We start from the raw sequence: 10,549 nt of genomic DNA, 5'->3' as shown, positions 1-10,549 counted from the left end.
TTTATAAAAAAATATTTAAATATTTAAATAAGATTTTGTTAGATTTTTTTTTCAATTGATTTTATAACAGAACAAAAGGGTTTGTGTGGATGAGGATGAGAAACAAGATTTAGCATACATTCACTAGGTCGTAAAGTGATATATGACACGAAGATAACTGTATTTGTAGAGAGCCGGAGTCAAAAGCGAGGAACTCATGATATGGGTTCCTGTGAAGTGTGAATGATATCTTCATCAAAGAGAAAGACCCTGAGAAGATCACCTTTGCTAATACCACAAGCCTGTCATGAACATTTAAAGTTTCAGCATTTCAGATAGAGAGTTGATACCCTTTATGATGTACGCAAATAATAAAAGAACAGAAACTGTTCCATATCAACAGAAAGTTTGATTAATATCATAAAGAGAATCCTTTTTACAGAGAATTATTAATGGATCATAATGTGAAAGAACCAAGTTCTGAAATTCATGCCTTGAAGTATAACAGTGAGCTTCCAATCAACATATAAGAATCGACTCAGTGGCTAAATGTGAAGGAAGATGCATATACTGTCTCTGGTGTATCAAAGATCAACTCTTTAAAAGAGGCCATGGTATATAATCATGGTGGTGAGTCTATTTTCTCCAACCCATCATCTGCTTCTCTTTTACTCTCACACTTTGATCTCCAAGCACCAAGAGTCTTAAAATCCCACACAACCTCTGAGATCTCATCCTGAGGCAAGGTTAGGCCCTTGCGTTTTATCGACCTATGCAACTCACAGAAGAATTTAGGGTCTTGCAACTTGATGTACTCCTGCAAAACTTGCTCATGGTTTGGTATCCAGTTCCTAGGGAATGGAGTATAATCACAAGATGGAATCAAAGACATGCGAGAGAACTGAACTCCATCTATAGCATCTACTAGTCCCATCCTGAGAAGATCAGAGTACTCAGGTGCAGAGTTTTTGCTGCTCTCACTTAATGGACGGCTAAGATCCCTTGTGGCTATGCTGTACACTTTGGCACGAGATTTAAGCCTATACCTTGCAGCGTATAGTTTAGCCAAAGAGCTTCTAATCACATAAGCACAGAACCCAACAGCCTTCTTGCGGTTGTCTGCATATTTGTACCAATCAGCCATCGTTTCAAGAAACTTATTCATCTGAGAGTTACTATGAGACTGGCTTGAATAAAGCATCGGGTTACAAGGCAAAGGCTCGGGATCTTTGTCTCCTTTAACAAAAGCAAGCCGCCTAAATTTCCGGATGCATTGCTCTAAGCTAGCAGACACAGAGAGCAGCGTTCCAACGCCCTTCTTACTCACAACGCTGCCTCCACTTCCAGTGTAACGCAGAGTAGGGTAAATAACTCTACGGCAGATAATGTGGTCGAGAAACTGAATCCCCCTGCTTATATGTTCAATCTCTAACTTAGAATTATCCAACCTCAAACCGAAAACTCTATCGCAAAACTCAATGACTTCCTTCCGCGTCTTTACAGCATCCTCTCTAGGCCCTCTAATCCCAATCAGGAAATAACCTCCATGCCTAATGTAATCCATCTTCCTAGTTTTCTCCTTCCCACTGGAGGGAACAAACTCAGGCCAGGCAGGGTTATGACAGCCATCTTCAATAGACTCCTTCCATATGGAATCGTCTTTACAAGGCTTAAAATACTCAACTATCTTCGTTTCCATAAACCGGTCAAGCTCATCAAGACACACATTAGCAAGCAAAGGACTCAGTATGCCACAGTAGCCATAAGAAGGAACCTTCGCAGCTTCCTTAGGAGCAAAACTGTAGAAAGTCCTCAGCCAATACGGATCAGGCTTTGGCTCATCGTCGTTTAAAATCTTCTTCTTCGTCCTCATCCTCTTCTCACGCTCGATCCGCCTCTTAGCTCCCAAACCATCATTGCCATTTTCTTCAACAACACGATTCATCGTCACTCTATTATCACCCATTCTCAAGGAAGACTCGATCAAGCCGAGGACTTTCCTATCTTTAACAACTTTCTGAAGACAAGCCATCACCACATCGACATCAACACGATCCAAAACCTCACTAACATCACCTTTAATAAACCACAAGTACCCAGCGAAGTTACTCCTAACAGTTCTAATCAAAGTATGCGGATTCCTCCCAGGTCTAAACCCATGACTCTTACTCGAAAACCTAGCTTCAAAGAACGGCTCCACAACCATCAACAGCACCTCGTGAACCACACGGTCCTGAAAAATCGGTTCTTCGGACTCCATCATCCTCCTCGCCGAGGCTCCTTTCTCGCTAGGGCTCCTCACGAGCTGGTTCATCTTGTCGTTCCAGCGGAACTTGCCGCCGGAGCGCGTGACGGCTTGCTGGAGGGAGAGGAGCGAGCGGAGGGCTTTGAACTGGATGGCGCTGCGAGGCGGGAAGGTTCCGGTGACGTGAGCGCAGGTTCGCTGGTAGGCGAGGATCCATAGGTCGAATTTGGAGAGGAAGCCTGTGAGGTTGGAGAAAGTGGAGGAGGGAGGAGAGGAGAAGGATTTGACCCAGAGGGAGAGGCAGATTTCTACCGGGTCTTGCTTGAGGAGGGAGTACGGGTCTTGGGTCGAGGAGGGTTCTCGTGATTCCGGTTTTGGATTGGGGAGAGAAGAGATTGGTTTGAGGAAGGTTTTGCAGTTTAAGTGCTCGGCGATATTCCTCAGTGGGATGGAACGATGTGTCAGTCTTCTCATTTCTCTCTCTATCCGAAGACGGACGCGTGAGAGACTTTTTTTTTTTTTTTTTAGTTTTGTAAAATTATGTTTCCTAGTTTAGCCCCAATGTTTTTCTGTTAAGAACACTCGAGGCTTAGGTTTTGAAATTCGACCTACACCCTATATAAGCCATAGAAAGTATTATGCAGGTGAGGACAATATTTTGGGCTCAGCTTCAAATTATATTAATCAAACCAACCTCTAGATTTGACCATAAATATACAATGATGATCCATATATTATCTATCAATCACCCATGAGCACTTTACGAACTTTACCAAACATAATCTACCGTATACACGAAAAAGACTCCCACCAAAACAAATTTAAACCACCGTGTCCACAAGAGACACACGACCAACCTCGAATCGCAAGGAAATAGATTCTAAACGAGACCCGCAATTCATAATCTTCGTCGCTGATCACCGCAAGATTTAATTAATTAGTTGAGATTCATAGATAATAGATATCAAAATGTATAGTGGGGTTTATGTTAAACCGAGCCTATTTTATTCGGTTATGCTTTATACCGAAAACACTCTTTCATATAAAAGAGTGAATGCAACAGATTCGGTTACAATCAATACAACAAACTTTCTTCTTCTATTATGGTATCAGAGCGCTGAGCTCGAAACTCAGCTCTCGATCTTCGTTTGACCTAGATTCATCGGTTTCTTCACCGTTCGGTCACTATCTAGCTTCTGATTTCGATTATTCCGTCGAAATCGAGCTTTAACATCATCAAAAATGGTTACTCTTCGTCAATCTTCGCGTCGAGGTGTTCGTGCAGCTACTTCAGCGACGAAAGTGACGAATCCGGCGAGACGAGCAGATCGGCGATCTATTCCGACGATGACCATTCCAGATCCAGCCATTCCGATGCCATTTCCAACAAATCCTAGCTCATCTATCCGATGAACATTCCAAATCTGATTCCAACAGAATCGTTTAACTTCGATGGAATCCAGTACTCGCCTTACTTCCTAACAAACGGTGATAATCCTGGAGCATTCATCATCTCAGAGGTACTTGACGGTACGAACTATAGCACTTGGATTCTAGCTATCACTATTGCTCTAGATGCGAAGAACAAGCTATCATTTGTTGATGGTTCGTTACCTAGGCCACCTGAGAATCATCCTCATTATAGAATCTGGTCTCGTTGCAATAGTATGGTCAAGTCTTGGATTCTTCACTCTGTGACGAAGCAGATCTATGGAAGTATACTAAGGTTTAATGATGCTTCTGAAATTTGGAAAGATCTGATGACACGATTCCGCATCACAAATTTTCCAAGATCTTATCATCTTACTCAACAAATCTGGTCTCTCCATCAAGTATCTATGGATTTATCTACGTATTACACAAAACTGAAGACTCTTTGGGATGAGCTTGATGGAGCGGATTGTGTTAAGACTTGTCAAAACTGTAATTGTTGCAAGGCGACGTATACTAAGGCAGAGCATGCTAAGATCATCAAGCTACTAGCAGGATTGAATGATTCTTACTCCAATTCTCGGAGTCAAATCATCATGAAAAAGAATGTTCCAGATCTGGCTGAGGTCTACAACCTGAATGTTCCAGATCTGGCTGAGGTCTACAACCTTCTCGATCAAGATCACAGTCAAAGGAGCATTAATCCTATCTCGAATGCATCTGCTTTTCAAGTCACAACTGACATTCCTCCAGCTTCAATCAATGCGGCTCAGTCATCTCAGTCTCATCGCCAAAGCAGGCTCCTGTGTTCTCATTGTGGCTATTCCGGTCACACTATGGATAAATGTTACAAGATTCCTGGTTTTCCACCGGGTTTCAAATCTAAAAGATTGGCGGCTGCTGAGAAACAAACCAATCCAGTGAAACCTGTGGTAGCAATTATGACTCTTGCTGACAATACTAATGATTCTATTGCTACATGCATGATGAATACACTGTCCAAAGATCAGATTCAAGGAGTATTGAGTATTTCAACACTCAGTTACAGCTTTCCACTAACCAAAATCAAAATGTGGCTTCTACTTCTGGAGGTTCTATCACAACTCTCCCGGGTATGACTCTTTCTTCCAACACTCTATACTTTGTTGGAGTTCTACGAGCTACTGGAAATGTATTGTCCTCTGTATCTTGGATCATTGATAGTGGTGCAACTCACCATGTGTGTCATGACTGAACCAAGTTTCTGAATTTATCTGAAACTCTTAATCAGTCAGTAAGCTTACCAACTGGTTTAGGAGTGAAGATAATTGGAACTGGACAGGTCAAGATAAATGAGAATTTAATCTTGAATAATGTCCTCTATATTCTGGATTTCAGATTAAATCTCATTAGTGTCAGTCAGATGACAAGAGACTTGGGTTATAGAGTTGCATTTGACAGGGGCTCTTGTATGATTCATGATCTTTCCAAGGGGTTGATGATTGGTCAGGGTGAAGAAATCACAAACCTCTACATTCTGGATGAAGCTTCTATTGGTGAACTCTCTACAAGGCAAGTTTATGGGCTAATGTTGTTCTTGATTCTGCCTTGTGGCACAATAGACTAGGACATCCTGCAATACAAAAGATTGATTCAATCTCCAATGTATTGGGAACTCCTCAAAGAAATAAAACATCTTTTCATTGTTCTATTTGTCCTCTTGCCAAACAGAAACATCTATCTTTTCCCTCTCCAAACAATATGAGTATCAAGCTGTTTGATTTGTTGCACATTGATACTTAGGGACCCTTCTCAGTGACTTCAAATGAAGGATATAGATACTTTCTCACGATTGTAGATGATCACACTAGAGTCACCTGGATATATCTCATGCACACAACAGATGAGGTCCATACATTGTTTCCGGAGTTCTTAACAATTGTAGAAACACAGTACAAAACAACAGTTAAAGGAGTAAGGTCAGATAACGCACCTGAGCTGAAATTCTCTGCTCTGTACAAAGCCAAAGGGGTCACAGCCTTTCATTCTTGTCCAGAAACTCCAGAGCAAAATTCAGTTGTTGAAAGGAAGCATCAACATATATTGAATGTTGCTCGTTCATTGATGTTTCAGGCAAAGCTAGCTCTTGAATACTGGTTAGACTGTGTTCTAACTGCGGTGTTCTTGATAAACCGTCTTCCTACTCCTTTACTCAAAGATAAATCTCCTTATCAAATGCTTACTTCTAAGCAACCAGACTACACTGGGATACGTACGTTTGGATGTCTCTGCTACGTTTCCACTTCTTCAAAGAACATACATAAATTTCAACCAAGAGCCAAAACAAATATATTTCTTGGATATCCGTCTGGTTATAAAGGCTACAAGGTTATGGATTTGGAGACTAATGTCATCTCTATATCCAGAAATGTGTTCTTTCATGAAGATATCTTTCCGTTTGATCAACCTAAAGATCTTCCTGACATATTTGGTTCTCCTATGACTGATGATGGTGCACCAACTAGAGCTGAATCTACTACTATACCTATCATAGTTAAGGAAGTTCTTGCCTCTATAGATCCAAGTTCATCTACTACTATACCTGCAAAAGATAAGGAAGTTTCTGCATCTGTAGATTCATCTATGGCTGCATTAGACAGTGGTCAGAAACGTTCATCCAAGACACCAGCGTATCTCCAAGATTATTACTGCAACATGACAAAGACTAATATATATCTTATCCTCTAGCAGCACATGTTTCCTATGATAAACTGTTTGAGACGTATAAGAACTACATTTGCTCTGTTATGCATCATCCTGAACCTTCTTCGTTTGCTCAAGCTAAGAAGTTTGATGAGTGGATCAAAGCTATGAATGAGGAGCTCATTGCTTTGGAAAGTACTGATACATGGGAAGTAGTATCTCTTCCTGATGGTAAACATGCCATAGGCTGTCGCTGGGTTTATAAAGTAAAACTTAATGCTGATGGAACGTTGGAAAGATATAAGGCACACTTGGTAGCTAAAGGCTATACACAACAGGAGGGGATTGATTTTGTTGACACCTTTTCTCCTGTAGCCAAAATGACTACTATCAAGACCATACTATCTGTTGCAGCTGTCAAACAATGGAGCCTCACGCATTTGGATGTATCTAACGCATTTCTAAACGGAAAACTCAATTAGGAGATATATACGACCTTACCTCCGGGTTATACTCCAAAGAAGGTATTGTCTTACCTCCTAATCCGGTTTGTAGACTCAACAAATCATTGTATGGTCTACGTCAAGCTTCAAGACAATGGTGTCTGAAATTCAGTTGTACTCTTATGGCTCTCGGATTTCAGAAGTCTCATTCCGATCATACCTTGTTTATCAGTCACAAGAATGGTAAATATGTTGCAGTTCTAGTCTACGTTGATGACATTATTATTGCTAGTAATGATGATAATAGCGTGACACAACTTAAAGAAGATCTCAACAAGTCTTTCAAGTTAAGTGATCTTGGTCCTTTGTGTTATTTCTTGGGACTTGAGATTGCACGATCTAAGGAGGGGATCTCAATCTGTCAACATAAGTATGCACTGGAGTTGCTTGAAGAAACATGTCTTTTGGCTTGTAAGTCGTCATCTATTCCTATGGATCCAAGTATCAAGCTTGTTCAAGACAGTCCTGAACCAGTTCTCTCTGATCCAACCGTATATAGAAGATTTGTGGGCAAAATGATGTATCTGACAATCACTCGCCCGGGTATCACCTTCGCGGTTAATCATTTATGTCAGTTTGCCTCTGCTCCTAAGCAATCTCATCTTCAAGCAGCTTATAAAGTTCTTCACTACCTAAAGGGTACTCTTGGCAAAGGGCTTTTCTACTCTGTGCATTCAGATTTGCTTCTCAAATTCTTTACAGACGCTGACTGGTCTACTTGTGCTGATACACGATGCTCTACTTCAGGCTGGTGTATGTTTCTTGGACCATCTCTTATCTCCTGGAAATCCAAGAAACAGGACACCGTTTCTCATTCTTCTGCGGAGTCTGAATATCGTGCCATGGATTTTGCCATTCGTGAAGTTGCTTGGTTGGTAAAGCTTCTTAAGGAGTTCCTTGCTCCACAAGAACAACCAGCAGCTTTCTTTTGTGACTCTACAGCGGAAATACATATTGCTAACAATGATGTATTTCATGAGAGGACTAAGCACTTGGAGAATGATTGTTACATTGTGTGTGAGAAGATATTGAGAGGTTTGATCAAGACTCTACATGTACGGACAGAGAATCAAATCGCCGACATGTTTACAAAGCCTTTGTACCCTGCTTTGTTTCTTACTCATGTTCGCAAGTTGGCATTGTCTAACATATACATGCCATCTTGAGGAGGGGTATTAGATATCAAAATGTATAGTCCGGTTTTATGTAAACCGAGTCTATTGTATTCTGTTATGCTTTATACCGAAAACACTCTTTCATATAAAAGAGTGAATGTAACAGATTCAGTTACAATCAATACAACAAACTTTCTTCTTCTATTAATAGAATATTAGCTTCTTCATCAGAGCCGTTTTATCATTTAGATAGTCTCCCACTGAATGTCGATGGCTCCGAACCTTAAACCAAATACACGAAACTGTGAAGTAGTAGTACATAATGAAACCAAAACCATGTACGTGACGGCATTTAGGTGGATCTGTTAAATATTCCGTTTATGTAATACTATACAAGTTTTGATCCAGATTATAAAATAGCTACAAGCATACAAACAAAAGATTCAGATTATGTGAAATTTGTGTTATGAGTTTATTAGAGTTTACTACTTTGATGTTGAAGTAAGACAATTCGTGAATGCATGGATATCTGTTAGATTTATGTATTTGTATTTTTGATATAAATTACTTTTCAATAGTTAAATTCTATATTAGCTCTATAACATTAACTAATATATAACTTTAATCAATATTTATAAATCACTAAATAAACAGCACTTTATCTCGAAAAAAATATTTTAAATATAATAACATACTTATTTTATTTATAAATCTATTAAAATTTAGTAACCAATATTTTTCTAACTTTACGATATCATAATAATTTCTTATAAAATATTCTATAAATTTTAATATTAGTAAATATCAACCAATTATTTGTTTTTTTTTGTCACTTATCTATTATTTGGTTATAAATTTATTAAAATCTAGTAAACAATATCAATAGGCATAAACCGTATTTGTTGGATTCCAAATAAGCATGTTATTCATATAATGAAAAAAAAATAGATATAAATTATTAAATAAATGATTTATTCAGGTATTTGCAATCTTTGATGTAGGTTTTCGTGATAGCTTATAAACGCTTGCCGCACCTAAGCGAACATTCTTCTATGCTCTTGTAACACTTGTTCTTAAGTCCAGCTTTGGAGACACAACAAGGACAAGTATTGTAACATATTGTTCTTTGTGATATTCATACGTTACAAACACGTTTATTGTTGTTTCTTTTGAATTTTATGTTTATTGGTTTGATGGTTTGAAATTTCTATTTGAGGTGAACATTAATTTATAAATAGAGAATGTAAACTAGCAATGGATGTCTTGCATGGTGATCCAGAAAAATTGGTTAGATTTGTTTGACTTGTTTTTTCTAACTATTTTGTGGTAATTATATTGGTGTTTAGAAGCAGTCAAAGTATTGTGTGCTAATCACATTGGAGCAATTAATAGGAGTTATTAACTAATTTACTAACCATTAATAATTAAATATTTCTCTAAAAATATTACCAATTTCACAAATATTCTTTTCAGCGAAATGTGATTTTTTAAAAGTTCTTATAGAGATTCACATTTTGCTGAAAATGAGATTTGTGAGATTCGATAATATTTTATAGAGAAATATTTTATTATAAACAGTTAGTAAATTAGCTAATAACTCCAATTTATTGCTCCAATATGGCTATCTCAAAAAAGTTTGATTGTTTCTAAAAGTAACTTAAAAGGAAGAAAGTGTTAAACACCAGTATAATTACCACATAATAGTTAGAAAAAATAAGCCAAACAAATCTAACCAATTTTTCTATATCGCGGCCATATGCAAGACATGCCTTACTAGTTTACATATTTCTATCTATAAATTAATCTCCACCTCAAATAAAAATTTCAACCATCAAACAAGTAAACATAAGATTAAAAAAACAACAACAATAAACGTGTTTGTAGTGTAAGAATATAAAAAAGAACAATATGTTGTCATCACAGTTCGTTATAGTTTTCATCATCTTGATTGCTTTATTTCGTCTTCATGAATGTATGCGTTTATACTAGTTTTTATTTTATTATCATCTAAATATTTTCACCATTGCAATCACATCATAATATCTATGGTAATTATTTTTCCTTCGAATGATATTGTTGTTACTTTTTTGTTTGTATAGTTGTTGATGGCCAAGGTCTTGAAACAGGCAAAGAAACTTGTAAGCAAACCAAATGGGGCAAACACAAAAACCTTACTTGTCTTTTTGTGTCTCCAAAGCTGGGACTCAGAACAGGTGTTAAAAGAGTATAGAACAATGTTCGCGTATCTACAGCAAGCGTTTATAAGCTATCTCGAAGACCTACATCGAAGATTATAAATTCCTGAATAAATAATTTATTTAATAACTTACATTTACTTTTGTTTTCTATTATATGAATAACATATACATATTTAAATCCTACAAATACGGTGTATGCCTATTGTAATGCAAAATAGTTAAACCTATTTTCTCTCCTTTCCATTTTTTTTTTGCTATTAACTTTTAAATATTTTTATAGTTACTAACGAAGAATAATTTTTTAAAATCATAGTTTGTTATAAGAAATGGTAGTTATTCTATTTTCTTTTACACTGTATCACTACCACTTGTGAGTAAGGAAAAAAACTTGGAACA

At 37.6% G+C, this 10,549-nt stretch overlaps 2 protein-coding genes across 2 annotated transcripts; one reads left to right on the top strand and one right to left on the bottom strand.

The window, feature by feature from the left end:
• Positions 1-356: 356 nt before the first annotated feature.
• On the bottom strand, positions 357-2,795 carry LOC106296092 (uncharacterized mitochondrial protein ymf11). The gene has a single exon (XM_013732148.1). It carries the CDS (start codon positions 2,696-2,698, stop codon positions 602-604), a length of 2,097 nt encoding a protein of 698 aa, XP_013587602.1. The 5' UTR covers positions 2,699-2,795; the 3' UTR covers positions 357-601.
• An 838-nt stretch (positions 2,796-3,633) lies between these two features.
• Positions 3,634-6,819, top strand: LOC106344711. Its single transcript, XM_013784030.1, has 4 exons — positions 3,634-4,767; positions 4,926-5,210; positions 5,438-6,296; positions 6,383-6,819. The coding sequence occupies exons 1-4, from the start codon at positions 3,634-3,636 to the stop codon at positions 6,817-6,819; spliced, it is 2,715 nt and encodes a 904-aa protein (XP_013639484.1).
• Positions 6,820-10,549: the final 3,730 nt, after the last annotated feature.

This window comes from Brassica oleracea, chromosome C5 (assembly GCF_000695525.1).
Source record: "Brassica oleracea var. oleracea cultivar TO1000 chromosome C5, BOL, whole genome shotgun sequence".
Classification (NCBI taxonomy): Eukaryota; Viridiplantae; Streptophyta; class Magnoliopsida; order Brassicales; family Brassicaceae; genus Brassica; species Brassica oleracea.
The sequence above is the reverse complement of the archived record's forward strand: the minus strand, read 5'-3'. Positions and strand labels throughout refer to the sequence as shown.

Excerpts from the sequence above, each read along its gene's own strand:
- LOC106296092 (XM_013732148.1), bottom strand. The coding sequence starts at position 2,698 with ATGAGAAGACTGACACATCGTTCCATCCCACTGAGGAATATCGCCGAG.
- LOC106344711 (XM_013784030.1), top strand. The coding sequence starts at position 3,634 with ATGAACATTCCAAATCTGATTCCAACAGAATCGTTTAACTTCGATGGA. Across the intron at positions 5,211-5,437 it reads GTGAACTCTCTACAAGGCAA|GGACCCTTCTCAGTGACTTC; the intron begins GTTTATGGGCTA and ends ATTGATACTTAG. Across the intron at positions 6,297-6,382 it reads TATGGCTGCATTAGACAGTG|CAGCACATGTTTCCTATGAT; the intron begins GTCAGAAACGTT and ends CTTATCCTCTAG.